The sequence below is a fragment of the Carcharodon carcharias genome, chromosome 3 (genome assembly GCF_017639515.1).
Source record: "Carcharodon carcharias isolate sCarCar2 chromosome 3, sCarCar2.pri, whole genome shotgun sequence".
NCBI classification, from domain to species: Eukaryota; Metazoa; Chordata; class Chondrichthyes; order Lamniformes; family Lamnidae; genus Carcharodon; species Carcharodon carcharias.
This window is the reverse complement of record NC_054469.1, coordinates 100,479,657-100,498,044: the sequence shown is the minus strand read 5'-3', so window position 1 is coordinate 100,498,044 and position 18,388 is coordinate 100,479,657. Positions and strand designations below refer to the sequence as shown.

At 41.7% G+C, this 18,388-nt stretch overlaps 1 protein-coding gene across 1 annotated transcript in view; it reads right to left on the bottom strand.

Moving 5' to 3' along the window:
- Nucleotides 1–8,332: 8,332 nt before the first annotated feature.
- The window catches only part of LOC121276514 (DOMON domain-containing protein FRRS1L), a 44,271-nt gene continuing 34,215 nt past the window's right edge, over nt 8,333–18,388 (bottom strand). Inside the window, exons 3-5 of the mRNA XM_041185015.1 lie at nt 11,361–11,499; nt 9,259–9,505; nt 8,333–8,714 (exon numbers count right to left, since the gene is read on the bottom strand). Of these exons, the coding sequence (XP_041040949.1) occupies nt 8,542–8,714; nt 9,259–9,505; nt 11,361–11,499 (559 nt within the window). The 3' untranslated portion in view covers nt 8,333–8,541. The remainder of the gene's footprint in view (nt 8,715–9,258; nt 9,506–11,360; nt 11,500–18,388) is intronic.

Below are 18,388 nucleotides of genomic sequence, written 5' to 3'. Positions count from 1 at the left end.
AGGCAGGGGAATGGGACTAGGTGGAGTGCTATTTCAGACAGCTAGTGCAGACTCGATGGGCTAAATGGCCTCCTTGTGCACTGTAAAGATACTGTGATAATAATGCATTTCAAATATCATAACACACATCATAAAGGACTTGCACTTATATAGCACCTTTCTCAACCTCAGCAAAGCACTTTACAGATAATGAAGTATGCCTAAGGATAAAGTTCTTTAATATCTCCAAAATGTTTTCCTCACTGTAGATATAGAATGTTAATCAAGTGTGATATCATATTAACAGGAATAAATTGGAACATAAACTACCAGAGACAAAGCATTTGTGGTTACATTAGTATCTTTATTGCAACAATACTTTTTAAAATCCCCATCACATCATTCCATCCTTCTCTTGCCATCTCCAAGATGGCATACCCTCCCATTCATTTCATCTCTCTTATTTCCACCTAATCCCCCATCCCATCCTTTCTCCCTATGCTATTTCCATCCCTCATTCCATAATACCATGCATTCTCCACTTCCCCCGCATGCCATTTCGCCATCCTTCTAGCCAAGATAACTTTGTTGTAGGACTCCACTTACCTTCAGTCATATTTTTTCTCCACCAATTCCCCCCACCCCTCCTCCTGCACCCCAGTCTCCACCACAACCATTTACAAGTACCCATACCCCATGTGCTACTAAGTGCATCAGGCTCTGCCCACCAAAGCTACTCACTGACAATTAGAAATGTACACAGACAAAATCTGTGTATCATTATAAATAGAGTCAGTAGATCACAAGACTCCTCAAGCCTGCTCCATCATTCAGTACAATCATGGCTGATCTTCTACCTTAACTCTACTTTCCTGCCCATTCCCCATATCTCTTGATTCCCTTGAGAGATCAAAAATCTATCCATTCCAGCCTTCAATATATTCAATGATGGATTACCCTCAGGAACAGAATCCTAAAGATTCACAACCCTTTGAGTGAAGAAATTTCTCAGTCCTAAATGATCAACCCCTTATCCTGAGTGTGTTCTAGATTCCTGTGTCATGCTGAGCAGGCATGAAAGCATTACAAATTTTTAAAAACCTCTAAGCCCTCTTTAAAAGAGACACTGTTGATCTTTAAGATGGCTGTCACAGTTCACCAGAGTTTACAACTGCAACGTTGTCAAGATTCTGGAAGGCTCCAAGTGGATTGCCAGCAGGCATGCCCAGACATGAAAAGACTTTGAAATTCAAGGAGTGGTCAGACAATTGCTTTCTCCGACATTTGAAAACCTTGGCCCCTTTTGAACACTAACTGAAAAGGAGACTTCAGATACCTCAATGGAAGGTGACTTGGCATATTGTTTGAATCACATGATACAGTGGCCAATTTAGCTCTTTACTAAAGATATTGCAGAAAAAGTCAACCTGTTTCAGATCCATCTTGAACTAACTTCACAAGAACTTAAATCCAGAGAGAGAAGAAACATCCAGAAACAGCTAATGGTCTGCTGAAAGTAACTGGGCAGCTAAAAGTGCCAAGCTTGCAAAACTAGAAGCAAGGAACTCTCTCCTCCCCGTAAACCTGATTCCATCTACAAAGCTTACCTGTTAAAGCAACCTCTGGCAATTTGACAGTGGAAGCCATTGCAGCTGCAGAGACCACTCTACAATCTCAAAATCTTCACTTCAGATAACACAAACTTCAAAACATATCAGGCCCACACCAAATAATAGACTAAACTTGATTTGCATTTATAAGTATCATTTATCTTCATCTGCAACTAATCCTTGTGTGTACATGTGTTAATAACTTTACCTTAAGTAACTTTCAGGGCAATAGTGCGAAATAAACTCACCTTTTCCTTTTTAAATTAAAAGGCATTGCAGCTGGATTATTTTAAATTGAACTTCTCACTCCACAGGTGAGCAAATATGTACACACACACACTTCATTGCTCATACATACTTTGGGAAAACACCTTTAGACCGTCCATGACATCAGACAGAGGAAACATATTAAGCCCTTTCAGAATATTGTATGTTTCAATGAGATCACCTCTAAGGTCCAAAGAGCATAGGCCAAATTTACTTAGCCTCTTCTCACGTGACCACCCTCTCATCTCAAGGGTCAATCTAGTGAACATTTGCCTCCAATGCAAGTGTATCTGTCCCTTGATATGGAGATGAAAACTGTGCATAGCACTCCAGGTGTAGCCTCACACCAAACAAATGTAGCAAGACTTCCCTCTTCTTGTACTCTTGGACTGAAACTCAAAAAATGTATTTAATCTTATGCTACATTATTTAAAAAACATTAATATCTATGCCACTTTCACTGTAAGATGCCTTAAGTAATGTCATTCTAATGCAAGTAATCCTTAAGATGTATTTGTATTGTTCAGAAAAGTATGTTCTCATCAGCAAAAATGGTCAGTTTTACAATACAGTATAGTAAAAAAAAGACATTAAGATGCAAAAAGTATATGTAATAGTCAAAAGTAATTGTACAATATAAACATACCATACTATTGCTTTCCATTGCTATGTGTATATTATATGTGTATGCATATTTGTATTTTGTGCATGTATATAGGTATATAGAGTAAATGAATCTGCATGTAACTGACATAAAATTAAACACTATAATTTATGAAATTTAAATCTGCACTCTGTTAGGATTTTGAAACTTGTTGCACCTTCAAAGTTTCTATTAATATTTGAGTAAACTAAATATTAGGGGCCAACTAGATGAGCAAATACATATAAAATTTAAACCCAATACAAATCTTGGGAAATGGAACCTCACTCTAAAGGGAAATACATTGAGGCAGATATCCTAAAGTTTCCCCAGATTTTCAAGATGTGAATTGATCTTATGGTTGTGAGCTGTTCAATTCAATAAAAAAATTGCATTTTCTCTTTTTAAATTTAGATATTTTATATTAATGTAATACAGAAAAGAAAGATTTGCATTTAGATAGTACTTGCGTGACCACCAGACATCCCAAAAGTGCTGTTAGCCAATAAGCAAGAAGGGTCATCACTCTTGTCATGTAGGAAACATGGCAATTTGCAAACAGCTAGCTCCCACAAATAGCAACGTGATAACAACCAGATAATTTGTATTTCCTGATGTTGATTGAGGGGAAAATATAGGCCAGGATCTCTAACATTCAGCTGAGAGGGCAGGCAGGCCTCATGGAAAAGACAGCACCTGTTACAGTGCAGCACTCTCTTAATACTGCACTGGAGTGTCAGCCTAATTTTGTGCTCATGTCCTGGAGTGGGACTTGAGGCCACAACTAACCTCCTGACTCAGATGAGAGTGCTACCAACTGAACCGCAGCTTACACTGACAGAACAGCAAAAAAAGTGAAGTGCTATATAGTTTGAGAATTATACTTTACAATATCAACATATGTTTAATTATTAAATGGTTCAAATAATGAGTACACTGATTTTCTTACTTGCATTTATTCCAGTGCCTGAAAATTACAATAAGTTTTAGATACAAGAAATTTGAGATATCCCCCATTCCAAGTTTTTGTTAAAACTGGAGAACAAATGTCCTGCATAACTTTGGTGCAAATACTTATCTCCCAAAATATACATTCAATTTTTGTAGGTCTGAATAAGCACATTAGAAAAAAATCATTGTAATATTCTCATTAAAAATTGAAAACACAAATATATTGTAGGGTTCTGAAGTGGCCTCAGTTGATCAAATTTCCTAAGCACACCTAAAGCTTGAATCTTTAAATTATGGCTTGCATTTTATGGATTTTTCATAAGCAAATCAAACACACAGCTCAAATGTATTCTCTTTTATTAGCCAGTATCAAGCATTATCCATAATATGATTTAAAATTCTCCAGCTGTGTACATTAACAGTGCCTACCACGTTTATTATAAATAGCTATGCAATACTGAAGCCTACCACTTAGGGTTAGGTAAACAATTTCACATGAATCAGCTGTCAGTTACATGCAGTAACAGCATAATTTTACATAGAAATATGACAAAAGAATTGCTGCTCTCCTCTCTAGATTATCAGAACTATACTTCTTTGTTTTAAAATATATTAAAATAACATTCATTGCCATAACCCTAAAGCTTCAGTTATTACACTCACTGCAAGTAATGTACAGACCAGCATACTCTGTCACATATAGTTCAATACAGAGAGATGTAGCAGTTTTGTGCAAAGCTGCATTAATGAATTTCCTTCTTAATTTTAATTGTAAAAAGACACACTTCAGCAATTCCTAACTGTGCCAGTAGAAAGGTGGACACAGTCAACTTTCTTTAATCACAATGCAATGCATTCTGAAAGAAAGAATGAATAGCATTATCATCTAAATGGTGATATTTAATGGGAGCGCAGGACAAAAGCAGCTGAGTGACATTGGCTATCCTGCCAATGCAGTGCCTGAAAAATGAGTTTCTAGGACATCTCAGAGTATAGAAACACCTGCAACCTGCACAAAAAGGATCTTCTGGCACTGATGAAGGTACATCAGGGTGAAAGACAGTGTGTCCAACAGGGAGCTAATCCTTTCAAGATGTTGAACAGTTGTGCACAACCTTTTGACACAGTAGGTCAGATCAATGTGTCACAAGAAGCAAGTGGGCCAGGTGTGGCAGAATCATCATCATGTCAAACCTCCCATCTATCTTATGCTTCTCAAAGTTTTATACAATTTCCACCTGCTTTAATTTGCCTCTCCTTCACTTATGTTTTAGCTGCTCCTTTCCTTTCCCCTCTCTATTTGTCTCTGCAACTTTAGACAGGGAAACAGGGCGGCCTTCAAACTCAGAAGGGTTTTAATCAAATATGGCAGCATTGGAATTTAAGAAGGCATATATGCTAGAGACAGCAGTCTTGGTCACTTCTTTGTGGTTGGTGAGAAGAAGTGAGAGATACTACCAGGTGCTGGAGGCAAAGTGGGATGAGGGGAGTCTAGATACTGGTATATTGGGGGTAGTGGTGCTGACATACTTTAGGGTATTTCAAGTTGCTCAGAAGTGAGATGGCTGATAACCACAACTCTCCATCCTGTTGGGAATTGCCAGTCCTACATTCTCCCATTCTGAAAAATGGCCAGATCAGATACTTCTGCAATGTGTCTTATTTAGAAACTATGAGCAGCCTTGATTTGGCCTGTGGCCAGTAATTGGAGACTGATTGTTGTCTATGCACTTCATCTACAATCATTATGTAGAAGAAAGAAATCACAGGTAGCACACACAAGATAACACTGAACTGGTGAACCACTTAAATCAGAGAAGCACATGTAATTTGACAACATAAGCACAAACTGTAAATAAAAGATCATTTTCACTATCAGTCTGACAATTAGTTGTATTCAACATTGTTGTTTTTTTCCAAATTAACATCCACTCATGACCTAAAAATCTGAAAAGCATTATTTTGTCATGATATATGTCTATCCTGAAATAGTTCTGGCCTAGTACTAATATTAGGAGAATAGCCAGCATTCTACCCTGAAATAATTCTGTCTTAGTACTAATATTAGGAGAATAGCCAGCATAGAACCTTCTTCAGCTTTGCTCTGGCTGCAGATGGTTTCATATTGCTGACTCTGTACCCTCTTTGTCATTGAGTTTTTTTACTGCTTAACTATATCATCACGATGAACTGTGTGTAGATTCCAATCCAGTACAACATGCGACAAGATGATAATTTTGCAAACCTTCAGTGTGGAATATAATGATCTTCTCCTCTGTACAGCTGAGCAAATTAAGTTTTAGCAGTGCTGCTTCAAAGCACTCTGCCCTCAGAACTTTTGTTCTCACATATGCATTATTATATTTCCACTGCTTAGTACAGGGAGACCTTGCACTACACATGTCATGCCCGCAAAAACCCAGCCTTAAATTGCTCCTTCACCTTCAAGTGTAGACAAGTTGGATTATATTAAAATAAAAGAATTGATACATGTAGGCAGTTAATTGGGGAACAGCCCAATATGACAAAACTGTTGCTGTTAAATATTATACACCTGGTTGCATAGTGAACTTCATAAAAGCAACAGTTGACACCACAGCAAATGACTCTTGATACATCTCCATGGATGCCTGGAAGGTATCATTTGCATAAAAGTTCAGAAGTGTTGTATCCTTTGCTTCTAAGGACATGGTTTAGTGACCTTGAAGGTTTTCTTGGAGCAAACTAATTTGGTCAGTCAAGACTCTTGGCCAAATATTAGCTTTATTATATCTGCTCCCATTAGACGAGGAAGCTACATATGAGCCAGCCGTGTTAAGTCAGAACCCTGGCGACATCATTGTAGCAATAGAGTAAATGGTGAAATTAATTGATGTATTTACTGTTAAATGACATATACAATGAACAGAAAACATAAGATAAAAGGGATGAATGAATGTGTAAGATGTAATGACAAGGACTACAGGTTTCTGAGTTAGATGAATTGAACAACGTCTCCCATTTGAACTTAGTTTTGTTCAGACAATAAAACAGATTCAATCAAGAAATAATAAACATTATTACTGAAAATTGGATACAATCAATGTTCAATTATCAAAATGGCTGGCAGACATGCAGTCCGTTCATCAACAATAAACTGTCGAGTTATAGATTGAAATAAAAGAATGACTAGCGGGGGAAATTGGGGGCATCTGATTAAGTGCTGGCACATCATATTTGGCAGCCAGCATTCCTGGGAACAGGAAAATAAACCAATAATAGCTGAGCTGGAAGAGCATTAACAGGTAATGGAATTTCTCTTAACTATTTTAAATCTACATCAATTCATTAAAAAATGAGCTCGATTTTCATTAGAAAACGAAAGGATTATGAGATTATAGCCTTTCATCATAGAGTAATTAGTAATTTCTTAAGTAAGTAATTACTTATATTTCAAACTGTTAGTGACTAGGAGGCACTACCACAGCGGCATGCTGAGGCTGATATTTGAATCATTTAAACCTTCACCCTTCTTTAAACACCTTGCTCAATTAATAATAGCCCAGCTGACATTCAAAAAGAAGTTGAAATGGACAGATTCCTAATTAATTGTGAGGATAGCTTTGATGGTAAGGCATTGAGGAAATAACAATGCTTGAAGGGTGTTCCATAGGTGTGGCTAAGTAACACAGCCAAGTGGGTGAAATGAATTTTTTTCTTTCTTAATTTTCCATTCGTGTGCAGCAAAGTTTTAAAATTCATTATAGACAAAACCTTTACAAAAATGTAGCTATATAGAAATGGAGAGATGGCTCTAATAAATCCAGACTGTATTATTCTCTCTCATCCTTATTTTCCAGTTCTTCCCCTTTCTCACATCAGACTTTGTGACCGCTACCTGTTCACGCCGTATTAGATCCGCCTGTCTCACTTCTCTGAAATTACTCCCCCTATGATTTATCATTCACCTATTCCGCCATCTGTCAGGGATTCAATTCAACCACCATCCCTTCTCAAGATGTCTCCCAATATAGCTCTTCAGAATACTCCTGCTAAATGCCACATTTGCTTATAGCCGGCAATTGTGTGTTTGGGAGATTGGTATGGATGAGATATCCTTCGGAATAGTGTATTATTTCTATCACAAAAATAATAAGGCCTTCATTTACAATAAGTATAGGCTATAGTGAAGATGACCAAATATCAATAATGCTGTCACCACTTTTTGTCTCCCTCTCTTTTGTAGTATAATCTTTCTAGCTTTCACAAATGCTGTTGGACGGTACTAACGAGGTGCAGTCACACGTTCTTTTAGTGAACCTGAAGCCTTTAAGGAAAGATTGAATTGAGAAATCTAAGTCGTTAATGACTATTTGATCGTTAATATTCCTCCAATGATACAACTGTTTTATTGGTTCTTGAATTATACTACATAAGTAAGCTATTTTACCCTTTATACAAAGTAAAAGCTTTGACATAAATTTATACTTCACTACAATTTGAATCCTCTGCAAATAAAGAATATATAATCAGCTTCTAGATTAGTTATTTACACATAATTTAAAAAAGTTTGTTTTTGTTCAAATACTCTTCCCACTTCTGATTTGGCAAAACTCAGTGCTAAAAATGGCAACATCTGGTACAATGAGTTTTCATCAAACCCTATACAAAAAAACCTACAAAATACAAATGCCAACAACCTATCTGAAGTGGCGTGTTAACTAGGAGCCTATGTTCAGAATAATGTTATTAGTCCTTTTGGTACAGGCTTCTTGGCATACGCAACGCATGCTGATTTAATGTTTGAAAAACAATAGTGTGTGGTGATCCTGGAACAGGAAGACACTATGCATTTCTGCCAATCCACTATTGTCCCACAGACTTACTTTACTGAGGCTTGGAGCTCAAATTCTTGCTTTTCATGGGTATTGATCATTTGACCATTTACTGATCACTACCCGAGTGAATATTGTCAAATTGTATACACAGCATTCAGTTGGGGCTCCATTGGAAAATCTATTCCAAACAGAACATATGTATTAATTTCACTCCTGCTGAAATTCTCCATAGTCAAATATGTTTTTAAGTCAATGTCTTCCCGCATTGACTCAGTTATGGCGTCCCCATTAGTATATAGAAAGTCAGAGCAACAATTAAAAGCAGACAGAAGGGGGAGGAGAAGGTTTGATAAGCTGCAGAAGGCATGAACACATCTTCATACTTGTAGATGCTGACAACATCTTCAGATACTGGAGGAGAGTCAATATCATGTCGAGTGATTGAACCTTTCAGGTCAACACAAAGCATAAAAAGTAGTAAAAACAGCAAAAATATTAATCAGGTAAGATTACATGTCAATATTTTAAATGTATTTATATACCTTTAAGGATATTATCAAATTACTTCTTTTGGAAAATTTCGGGTGTGATTTTACATCAAAACTCATTGACTGGTCACAACTGAAACTATAGGTTTGGCTCATGAATATATCGTTTTGTATTACCATTGCTAAGGTTTTCTGGTGTTCGCAATAAAACTATCCTTTCAAGGGATAGGGCAGGAAAGTGGAGTTAAGATAGCTCAATCCAGAGATAAGGACCACTGCACCACAAGACCTCCCTCTGATTTCATCTATAGATTAGTTAAATTTTAGCAGCTATAATTTATAAATATCCTAAAAGATCTGAACGACTGTAATACTCTATTACAATTCATCTGTCACACTAATCAATTAGCTATGTCAGGTAAAAAAATCAAAATGTTGTTGATAAATATTATGCAATTGTGGCTTATCCAATCACTGCTACAACAGATGAAAAACTGACCTACCTTGTATAGCAGGACCCCATGCAAATAAGTAATACCAGCTCAAGTGAAGATCAATAATGGTTTCATCTCTAGGGACATATACCGGTCGTTTAAATCGACAAGTCACTCGGTTGTTCTCAAAAATACCTTCTTCATCCCTGGCTGGATTTCTTTTTATCTCTTTGGCCCATTGTCCAACATTGTAAAAGTGTTGGATTCGAACTCTGCCATTGTCATCATGCACACAGGCCATTACATCATCACCTCCCTACAAGCAAATAAAAGATGCATCCATTAACAAACTATGCATGTAATCTCGCCTCAATCAAACCTATTGTCAGGGTACAAAAGAGCATAATTACATTATAAGTGGTGTTAAAGTTCACAAGCTTAGAAAAAATTACACATTCAGTAGTCAGAGTAGTACTTGTGAGTGGGAACATATGTTCCTATGGGTTTCCACTCCAAATATCCTTGCCTGTTGCTGGGAATGCTTATGGGGTATGTCAGATGAAGGCAGGACCAAGTTTGGCAGTGATGCCCTATATGAAGAAGAGCCTGTGGACATTCAATGTTTAGGCTCACATAAGAATGGTCACTTAGGTGAGCACTGGAATCCCAGCACAATTATCACTCTTAGGAGGGCAAAAAATTCACAGGGAACTTTATGTTTACAAAAGTAAAGCAAAAGATCATGTTATGATATGGCAGGTGGTATTTACCAGGCTGACCAAATCCCAAAGGGAAACTTGGCCACGCTATCACAATGATTTTGCAATTTGTATTTATTATGAGGAGGTTTGTACACTGAAGTCAGAAGTAATGAGTCCATTACCACATTTAGAAGTTTTAAAGATTAAATTAAAACATTAGTAAAAGAAAACTGAAACACACAAGGCTACAGTTACGTGTAGTTTTCGTACAGTTCTCACAAGATTTCTACTTAACTAGACATCCAACTACACACCCCTTTCAGGCAACAACCTAAATAGATTCTTAATCTATAAAACATACAGCAATATCACCACAAACACCCACTGGTGCTGTAAGGGAGGTATTTCACAGCTTCTTTCTCCCTCTCACTCGACAATGGAACTCCAAAGGCTTTTAACAAAATCTTGGTTACTGGAACAGCAAACTTCTCCAGGGTGGCTAGAGGCTTTCCCCACACGTCTGTTTCACACAGTGCACCTTTCAAGGTCCCACACGGCCACCCCTCATACAGCTTTCCATCTTTCTTTAAACATATTTTCTCCTTTTAATCTGTAAATCCCATTGTTTCACCATTGCTTTGGAAGTTACTTGTCCCAGAATATAAAAATCTTTCATGTTGTCACTACAGCCAGCACTTTCAGGAAAAGTAAAGTGTATGCAGTGATCAGAAGAAATGGCTGATGTAATGCCAACAAGAAGATCCTGAAAGCTCTGCGATATAGCAGCCTGCAAGTCACCACTTCCCTCCACCCAGGACCTAGAAGCTAATGTACACTGTGGTGGTTAATCTATCCCCTAATGTCACCAGAGATCACAGCTGTATGTCCGGTGAGGACAGGGTATGACCACTTAAACATGATGCCCCCACAGTCAAATATCCCACCAACACTCGGTATCTGGGCTCACACATTATGCCCAAATGGCCATTCTGCAATATGGAGAAATGCTTGGATCCATGGAACATTACTTCAAGAAAAGTCAATGCTATTAATGCTTTCAGAAAGAATGGGAAAATAACGGGTTGGGGAGGGAGGTGGTGGGGTGATCTGGTATTGTAAATATCACAATTTCAGCCTAGGACTTAAGTATACATTATCTAGGTTCAGCTGTGATTTAGCAGAATTTGAGGAATGTTCGGTCAATGGGTTTACTTTTTGGAGAGATAAAATTATACATAAATCAAGTGACGTTAACTCATAAATGTCAAAACTAAGAGTTGATAAAATTCATCCAAATGCTTTTGCTTTTCGGCTGAAGTTGAAATGTAAAATAAAGGTTACCCTCCTAATAATAAATGAGAAACTGCATAATTATATTCATGTACTTCTTTTGTTTCTGCATTCATATTTCTATTAAATGAATGTAGTATAGAAATAATTGAATTGTTCTTTGTGGGGTGAGTGGTTTACCATTAGTTTGTCAGATGAGAATCCAACTGCAACCCAACCATCAGTGTCAGCACTCAGTTCAAATTCCACATCAGCACCTATCCTGCGGTAACTGAGGAAGTAATCGCACGTGTCTGCATCACAGCCAGGTTTCCCATACCTACAATTGGGAAGTAGGGACAGAGGATTAAAAAGGTAAGAATGTCACTGCAACAATACATAACCTTGTCCTATCAGGCACATGAACAAAGCAGCATTGGAAGTTTATACAGAGATAAGTAGTTGTAAATTGGAGCACTTGCTAAATCCATATCTTCTAAGGGCACGACAATTACAAGTTGTAAATTAGCATTATGCATAATCGCTTGCTAGTATCCTATTTGGCATATAGGTTGGGCACTTACATACTAGCACTCTACTGTGCAATGTTGGATCAAAAAAATCTGATTAATGGCTCAAATATTTTGGTCTTTGGATTGTCAGAGGTGCATGACCTAGATGCGTGTCAAGACCCTGCAGGAGTTCTGACACACTGACAATTCCATGAGAGTTGCCAAGAAAGAATTCCCCTACTCCATGGAACCCTTTGCAAATGTCTCTGATTCCGAGTTAGAGTCAGAGACTTCAGAGAGTTCTACAGTACTTACCTGGATAGTTACCCAGGAAATGTTAGACAGATTAAAACCTAACTTCGGGGAACAGAATTTTCTGCCTGTCGGGAAAGCCGTGTGGGAGCGGGCGCAGATCGCAATCAGGTCTGCGCCGCCAATTTACACGAGCAATCCAATTAAGGCCCACCCAGGGTGAAACACGGCTCCCAAGGACAGCAGGAGTAGGCAGGCAGTGGCAGGACTGCTATGACCATCGGGTCCAATGGCGACCCGGCAGTCTGTTTAAAAAGTGCTTCTGCAGCCTTGCAAAGGCTGTCAAACATGGCTAGCAGAAGGGTTTCCCAGAGCGCTGTTGGTGAGTAAGCTAGGCAGAAGGATAGGGCAGGGGGGCAATGTGCCCCTCGTTTCTCAGATGATTGCCTTGCTGCCCTCCTCAAGGAGGTGGCAGCACGGCGGGAGGTCCTCGTACCCCAGGACGGGAGGAGGAGGCCCCCCCACAGGACCAAACATGCCTGGGAGGAGGTGGCGGAGATCGTGAGCTCCCGCAACGTGGTGCAACGCACATGGATCCAGTGCTGCAAGCGTTTCAACGACCTTTTGCACTCTGGAAGGGTGAGAATCATGTTGGCATTGATCACGTAACCCAGCAGGTAGGCAATCCCCCCTGGCCGCCTCCCCCCACCTTGATTCATTGACGGCATGTGTCCTTTGCTGGGTGGGCCAGCAGATACTGCCCACGCCGAGATCACCCTGAGAGGGCGGTGATGAAATGGGTTCTGCACCCACAGCATGTGGTACAGTGACATCCACATTACTGCTTTGGGGGCAACCTGGACGATCTGCACCTAGGCGCAGTGCTGGAACTGCAAAACATGTCAAAGTCAGGGTGCTGACATGCTGGGAGAGGAGCTTCCATTTGGCAGGGCACCGATCCATCTGCTGCCCCTTGCGTTCCACGTGCTTGCACCTCTTCGCTTTGCAAGGTTGGACTGTGTGGTGCCAAACATGATGTAGGATGTAGGCTGCATTTGGCCAATGGGGTGGGGGGGGGGGGGGGGGGGGGGGGGCACGGTGGAGAGAGGGTGCAACAGGCCTGGCATCTTTGTGCGAGTGTGCGGCAGCTGCGGGGTGAGGAGGCACTGGAGTGTCCCAATCTGATTTGGGATGAGACAGCAGTGAAGAGATTCCAGGTAAAAGTTGCACTAATCAATGATATTTTCTCCTTCTCAGGGGAAGAATGCTCATAATGCCACCAAGGGATTGAGAACTTGCAGAGGGCTGGCCCAGTTGGCCATCATTACCAGATTCACGCAGGAGGCCTTCGATCTGGAGAGGTGCCATGCGCCCAGGTCCACCACGGTGAGGCTGGGGTGCCACGAGCAGGTATGTTAGCCCAGCACTTAGGTCACCATTAGTGTCCCAGCAGCCACGGCACTGCTGAATGTTCAGTGACTGAAATTTGCAACATGGCTTGACCATTGCATATGGAAGGATGAGCGCATAATGATCCAGGGACAGGGATGCATTTTGACATTTTCCTCACGTTAACTAATCATATGTCCTTGTTCTTCCTTTCAGCATCAGTGGATCAGGGCCTGGAGGAAGCAGCACAGGGGCCCCCTCTCACACCTGAGGGCCCTGAAGTCTCTGACCCACCAGCGTTACACCATCTCTGCCAGGCAGGCACCAGCGCAGATACTAGCACCTCAGTGGGAATTAGAACATTGGCTAGTGTCCTGGGGCATAGCGTAGAGGGCACTTCACAGTCGCTTGAGGAGCTGGTGGAGACAGAGTGCGCCCATGGTACCAGCAGTCAGAGGACTGCAGGGGACCAGGCACATGCTCAGACGGTGGCTGATGATGTGCCTCTGGAGTCGTCCATGAGGCTGCAAATGCTGGATGTCCAGCAGGGTGTGCGGGAGGATCTGGCGGAGATACAGGAGGCTATGCTTGGCTTGGTCTCCTGGTGGAGGAGAGCACGCGGACCATCGCCAATGCAATGAGCTTCATGGCCGAGTGCCATGCGTCCTCCATGGAGAGAGTGGCGACTCTCAGGGAGAGACTTCTCCAGAAGACCTATCAGGGCTTCCTGGGGATGCGCTCGAACCAGCAAGCCCACACATTGGCAATGACTTCACCTGGTCAGTGCCATTGTGGGAGATGGTCTGGGCACCAAGTTTCCCAGCTCGGTGTCCATCCATCTACAGTGAGCAAGGAGGTCCGAAGCGACCTCACGTCGGTGCAGCAGCTGCCTGTCGTCTCTGCATACTCCTCTCAGGGCGCTCCAGATGAGGGCAGCAGCTTCACCATCTCTCTGCCAGTGACCATGGTGTCCGGTGAGGCTGCAACGACTGGGGAGATGCCAGCTGTGGAACTGGCCACTCCCTCCCAGGTGGGGCCAGCACAGGCTCTATGGGCCAGAGGACGGCCGCCAAGGTCATTGAGGCCAACAGGATAGCACAGTAAGCAGGCTGTCTCAGATGCCAGTGCGGAGACAGCACCTAGGCATAGCACCCAAAAGCATAAATTTAAGGCACCTTAGGCACACCACGGGTTTCTCACTGGTGCTTTTGTGTTGCCCCACAATGAGATCATGATTAGTAACACCTTTGTCATTTTATTTCCTTAAGTTCATTTTGTTATCTCATTAAATTTAGACATGTGACCATGGCTGACAGTGCCTCTTTTCCTCTGCAGCTGGATGGTTACCCATGATGCTATGAGTGATTTGTGTCACATTAACTAACTAAGGGCCTTGTCAATAAAGCTCAATGTTCCTATCCAGGCAGATTTAGCACTCAGGGATCGAGTATGGAGCCTGCAGCACAGGCTTTTGTTGGAGGTCCATCTGCGGTGTTCTAGCTTAAGGTTCATTGGATTAAAGCCTCCCAGGTCCCTGCCTCCCCGGAGTATGCCCGGGTCAGTGTCTACCCCCTCAGCATTTCCCTGTACATGCTCATCCTCGGATTCACTGCTGGACTCATCGTGAGCATCCACAACCAATGCGTCTACGTCTTCATCGTCCACTGCGCCCCACCTCTTTCCAGCGCAAGATTGTGGAGAGTGCAGCATGCAACCAATATCAGCGACACATGATCTGGGGGGTACTGGAGTGCACCCCCTAGGCAGTCCAGGCATCGAAAGCGCATCTTGAGAAGACCAGTAGCTCTTTCCACCGCAGCCCTTGTGGAGACGTGGCTCCTATTGTACTGCTGCTCAGTTTCTGTTCTTGGATGGCAGAGAGGCACCATGATCCACCTTCTGAGGGGATAGCTCTTGTCACCCAGCAGCCATCCATCCAGCACTGAAGTGTCCCTGGGAGTGTCTGAGGATGTAGGCGTCGTGGCAGCTGCCTGGGTACCTTGCACAGACTTGCAGAATCTGCATCCTGTGATCACACACTTTCTGCACGTTCACGGAGTGGAAGCCCTTCCTGTTGGCGAAGGCACCGGGCTCACCTGCTGGCACCTTGATGGCCACATGTGTGCAGTCTATTGCATCCTGGATGCAGGAGAAGCCCCTGGCTCGCTGCGTTTGGCTGGCCTGGTCCCAAGGGCCTTAAGTGGCCTGTTAATTAATGGCGGGCGTGCATTGGATATCATCACGCATCCGCTCACCAAAATATCACGATGGCACACGGTGACGTCAGGATGCTCACCCGACATCACTGCCCGTCATTTTACGCGTCACCGTGCGGGGTCCGCCCCCGCAAGCCAATGGGAAAATTCTGCCCCTGGGTAGCTACAGAACTGACTCCCCAATCACTCTCACTGACATCCCCTGACCTGACTAACCCACCCAACCAGACCAGATTAACCCCGACCTATGTGCCACCCTACCCACCTGCCATCTCACCCCACCAACCCACTTACCTCACTCATCCTGCCCATTCACTCCTTCATCCACGCATCCATTCACTAACATTCATCTATTCACTTTCATTGAGCTTCTCATGGCAGCCAGTGCTGTAAAAAGTCTTTCCCCCAACACTACAATGCTGTGATGCCATTTTTCGATGGCTGCTGTGCTCTGCATTTCTGGACAGCTGGATTCGGAAGACATGACAAAAAATGGAGAACAGTTTTGAGACATGGAAAAGTTTGAGCGGAGCTGCAATCCAACAATGATCGCCGCTGCACGGAAGATCTGGGTCAATAGAGTTTTCAGAGTATGAGTTATTTTTCCTCGTTATCGCAAAGATTAATTTGGAAATCTTTAACAATAATACGTTGTAAAATGTAACTGTAGAAAACCACAGGAGCAAAGTAACATTTTATTATATAATCCAATATCCTACAAGCTAACTGGGTGCATCGTGTGGAAGATTAAGTATTGTTACTCCACAAAAGGTAACATTTTCGTAACTGTTACACAGATCCTCTAAAACACTATCAATTATGAAGACTCATTGCATACAGTATCTCTTTCTTGAGAACCTTCTGTCTTTTCTGTTCTGAATATAGAAGACTGAGAATGGATATGATAGAAATGATTGAAATTATGGAAGGATTGTATAAATCGAATGAAAGTAAGCTTTTCTGCTATATACAGAATCTAAACAGGTGCAAATTCATGACAAAAAAGCAAAGAGGGAATAAAGGGGAAAGTCTATTTTTATTAAACTGGGGGCAAGTATGTAGAAAAGACTACCAGCATAAATGGCGAACAAAACTTGGACCATTTGGTTGGGGGGGGGGGGGGGGGAGAAGAAGAGTGCAGGAGCGGGTGTGCCTCCGATTGGCATCCCCGGTTTTATGTGGGTGGGCAAATTAAGGCCCGCCCAGCATGACATCGGCCAGGAAATGCTACGCACTCCCCGTATGGGCGGGTGGCCGCCAGCCGGGCGTGCAATCTTTCATGCATACCTGAGCGTGCAAATCTCCATGAGGCTAAGTGCTGCCTCAGGGAGATCAGCTCCAATTTAAAATTTTTAATAAACATGTTTAAAAATTTTCCCTGCCATGTCCCCTTATGTGCTCTGTCACATGAGTTGGGACATGTCCATAAGTTTTATTGAAACCTTCCTTAAAAATGTAAACACGCTCATGAAACCTCATCCCACCCATGGATGAGGTTTCATGCTTTTTCCGAAGCTCGCCAGGGCTCCCGGCTTGCCCAACAACCTTAAGGTTGGACGGGCAGGTCCATTAACGACCTTAATTAGTTTTTCAATGGCGTCAATAGGCCGTTGACAGGTCAGCGGGTGCGCAGCTGACTCGGCTGCGCCCCCTGCTGACTTGAAAATGGAAATGACGTGGGCTGACGTCAGAAGTTCCACTCGACATCATCCAGCGTCATTTTGTGTGTCGGCGAGTGGACCCCGATCCCGTTTGCCAACCGGAAGATCCTGCTCCTGGAGTTTGCTCCACTTTTGTAACCACAGACACATGTACTCCGGGTGCAAATCAATTAGGGAGCTTAAAAGATCATGGAATTTTGGGAGTAAGGTACTTATGCATGTATTTGCATTACGCTCCAGTCTTGTCAATCTTTTATAGCCATCCATCTAACGTTCCAGCCACATGAACCCTCCAGCCACAAAACTAGCCATCCATGCCCTCCTCCCCACTCTAAAATGCAAGTACCGTCCAAATTTGCATGTTTGATGGGTTATTTCACACTGAAAACATTTTGTTGCAACAGGTTTTCTGATGTCTTATTATAATTGAGTTTTTTTTTAATTTTCATTGATACCTGCTGTATAATTTCAGTTTCTTTTAATGCACTTTAACAAAAATTAAACATTGAAAAACTCCCACAAGTGCAGGTTCCTCAATATGCTGTACCAAGTGTGCATGAATGATGATTAAGTTAGTTGAAATTTAAAATGTTCATAATTAAAGAGATATATTGTTGGGTTCAGTGCTTTCCTTGGGCAGTGACTGTTTCTGTTAATTTATGCCCATTTTAAGTTCAGGCATATTTTTGTCAGATTGGGAGGATATTGAGGCGTAATTTAATATTGACAAAATGGATCAACAGCGGGCATGTTTTCAGGTCCAACTTCTGGTTTGTACCCACAGAGGATATTCCATGCTCTTTATGAATTTAAGGAAGGAACTATATAGGTTTTTGCTAACAAATGGGATTCAAGATTATTAGAAATTAGGGCTAGATGAACCAAAGGTCTTCGCCTGTCTGAAACTGTTACTATTTAATACTAACCTTTTAAAATATAAGATTTAATTTTCAAACACTGCAACACAATATTGCAACAAAAGGTTATTTGAGTGATTACGTGCAATCCTTTCTATGCATCATGTACAAGTTGTACCATCAGCAATCTGTATCAATACATTAAATTTCCTGAGAGATATGAATAACTATGCAAAACCTCCATTGAGCAAACACTCCAGAATATCAATCCAATATTAAAATCTATATTATTCATCTACCAGGATACAGAATCCTTGTAACCATGACATAGGAGATAGGAAT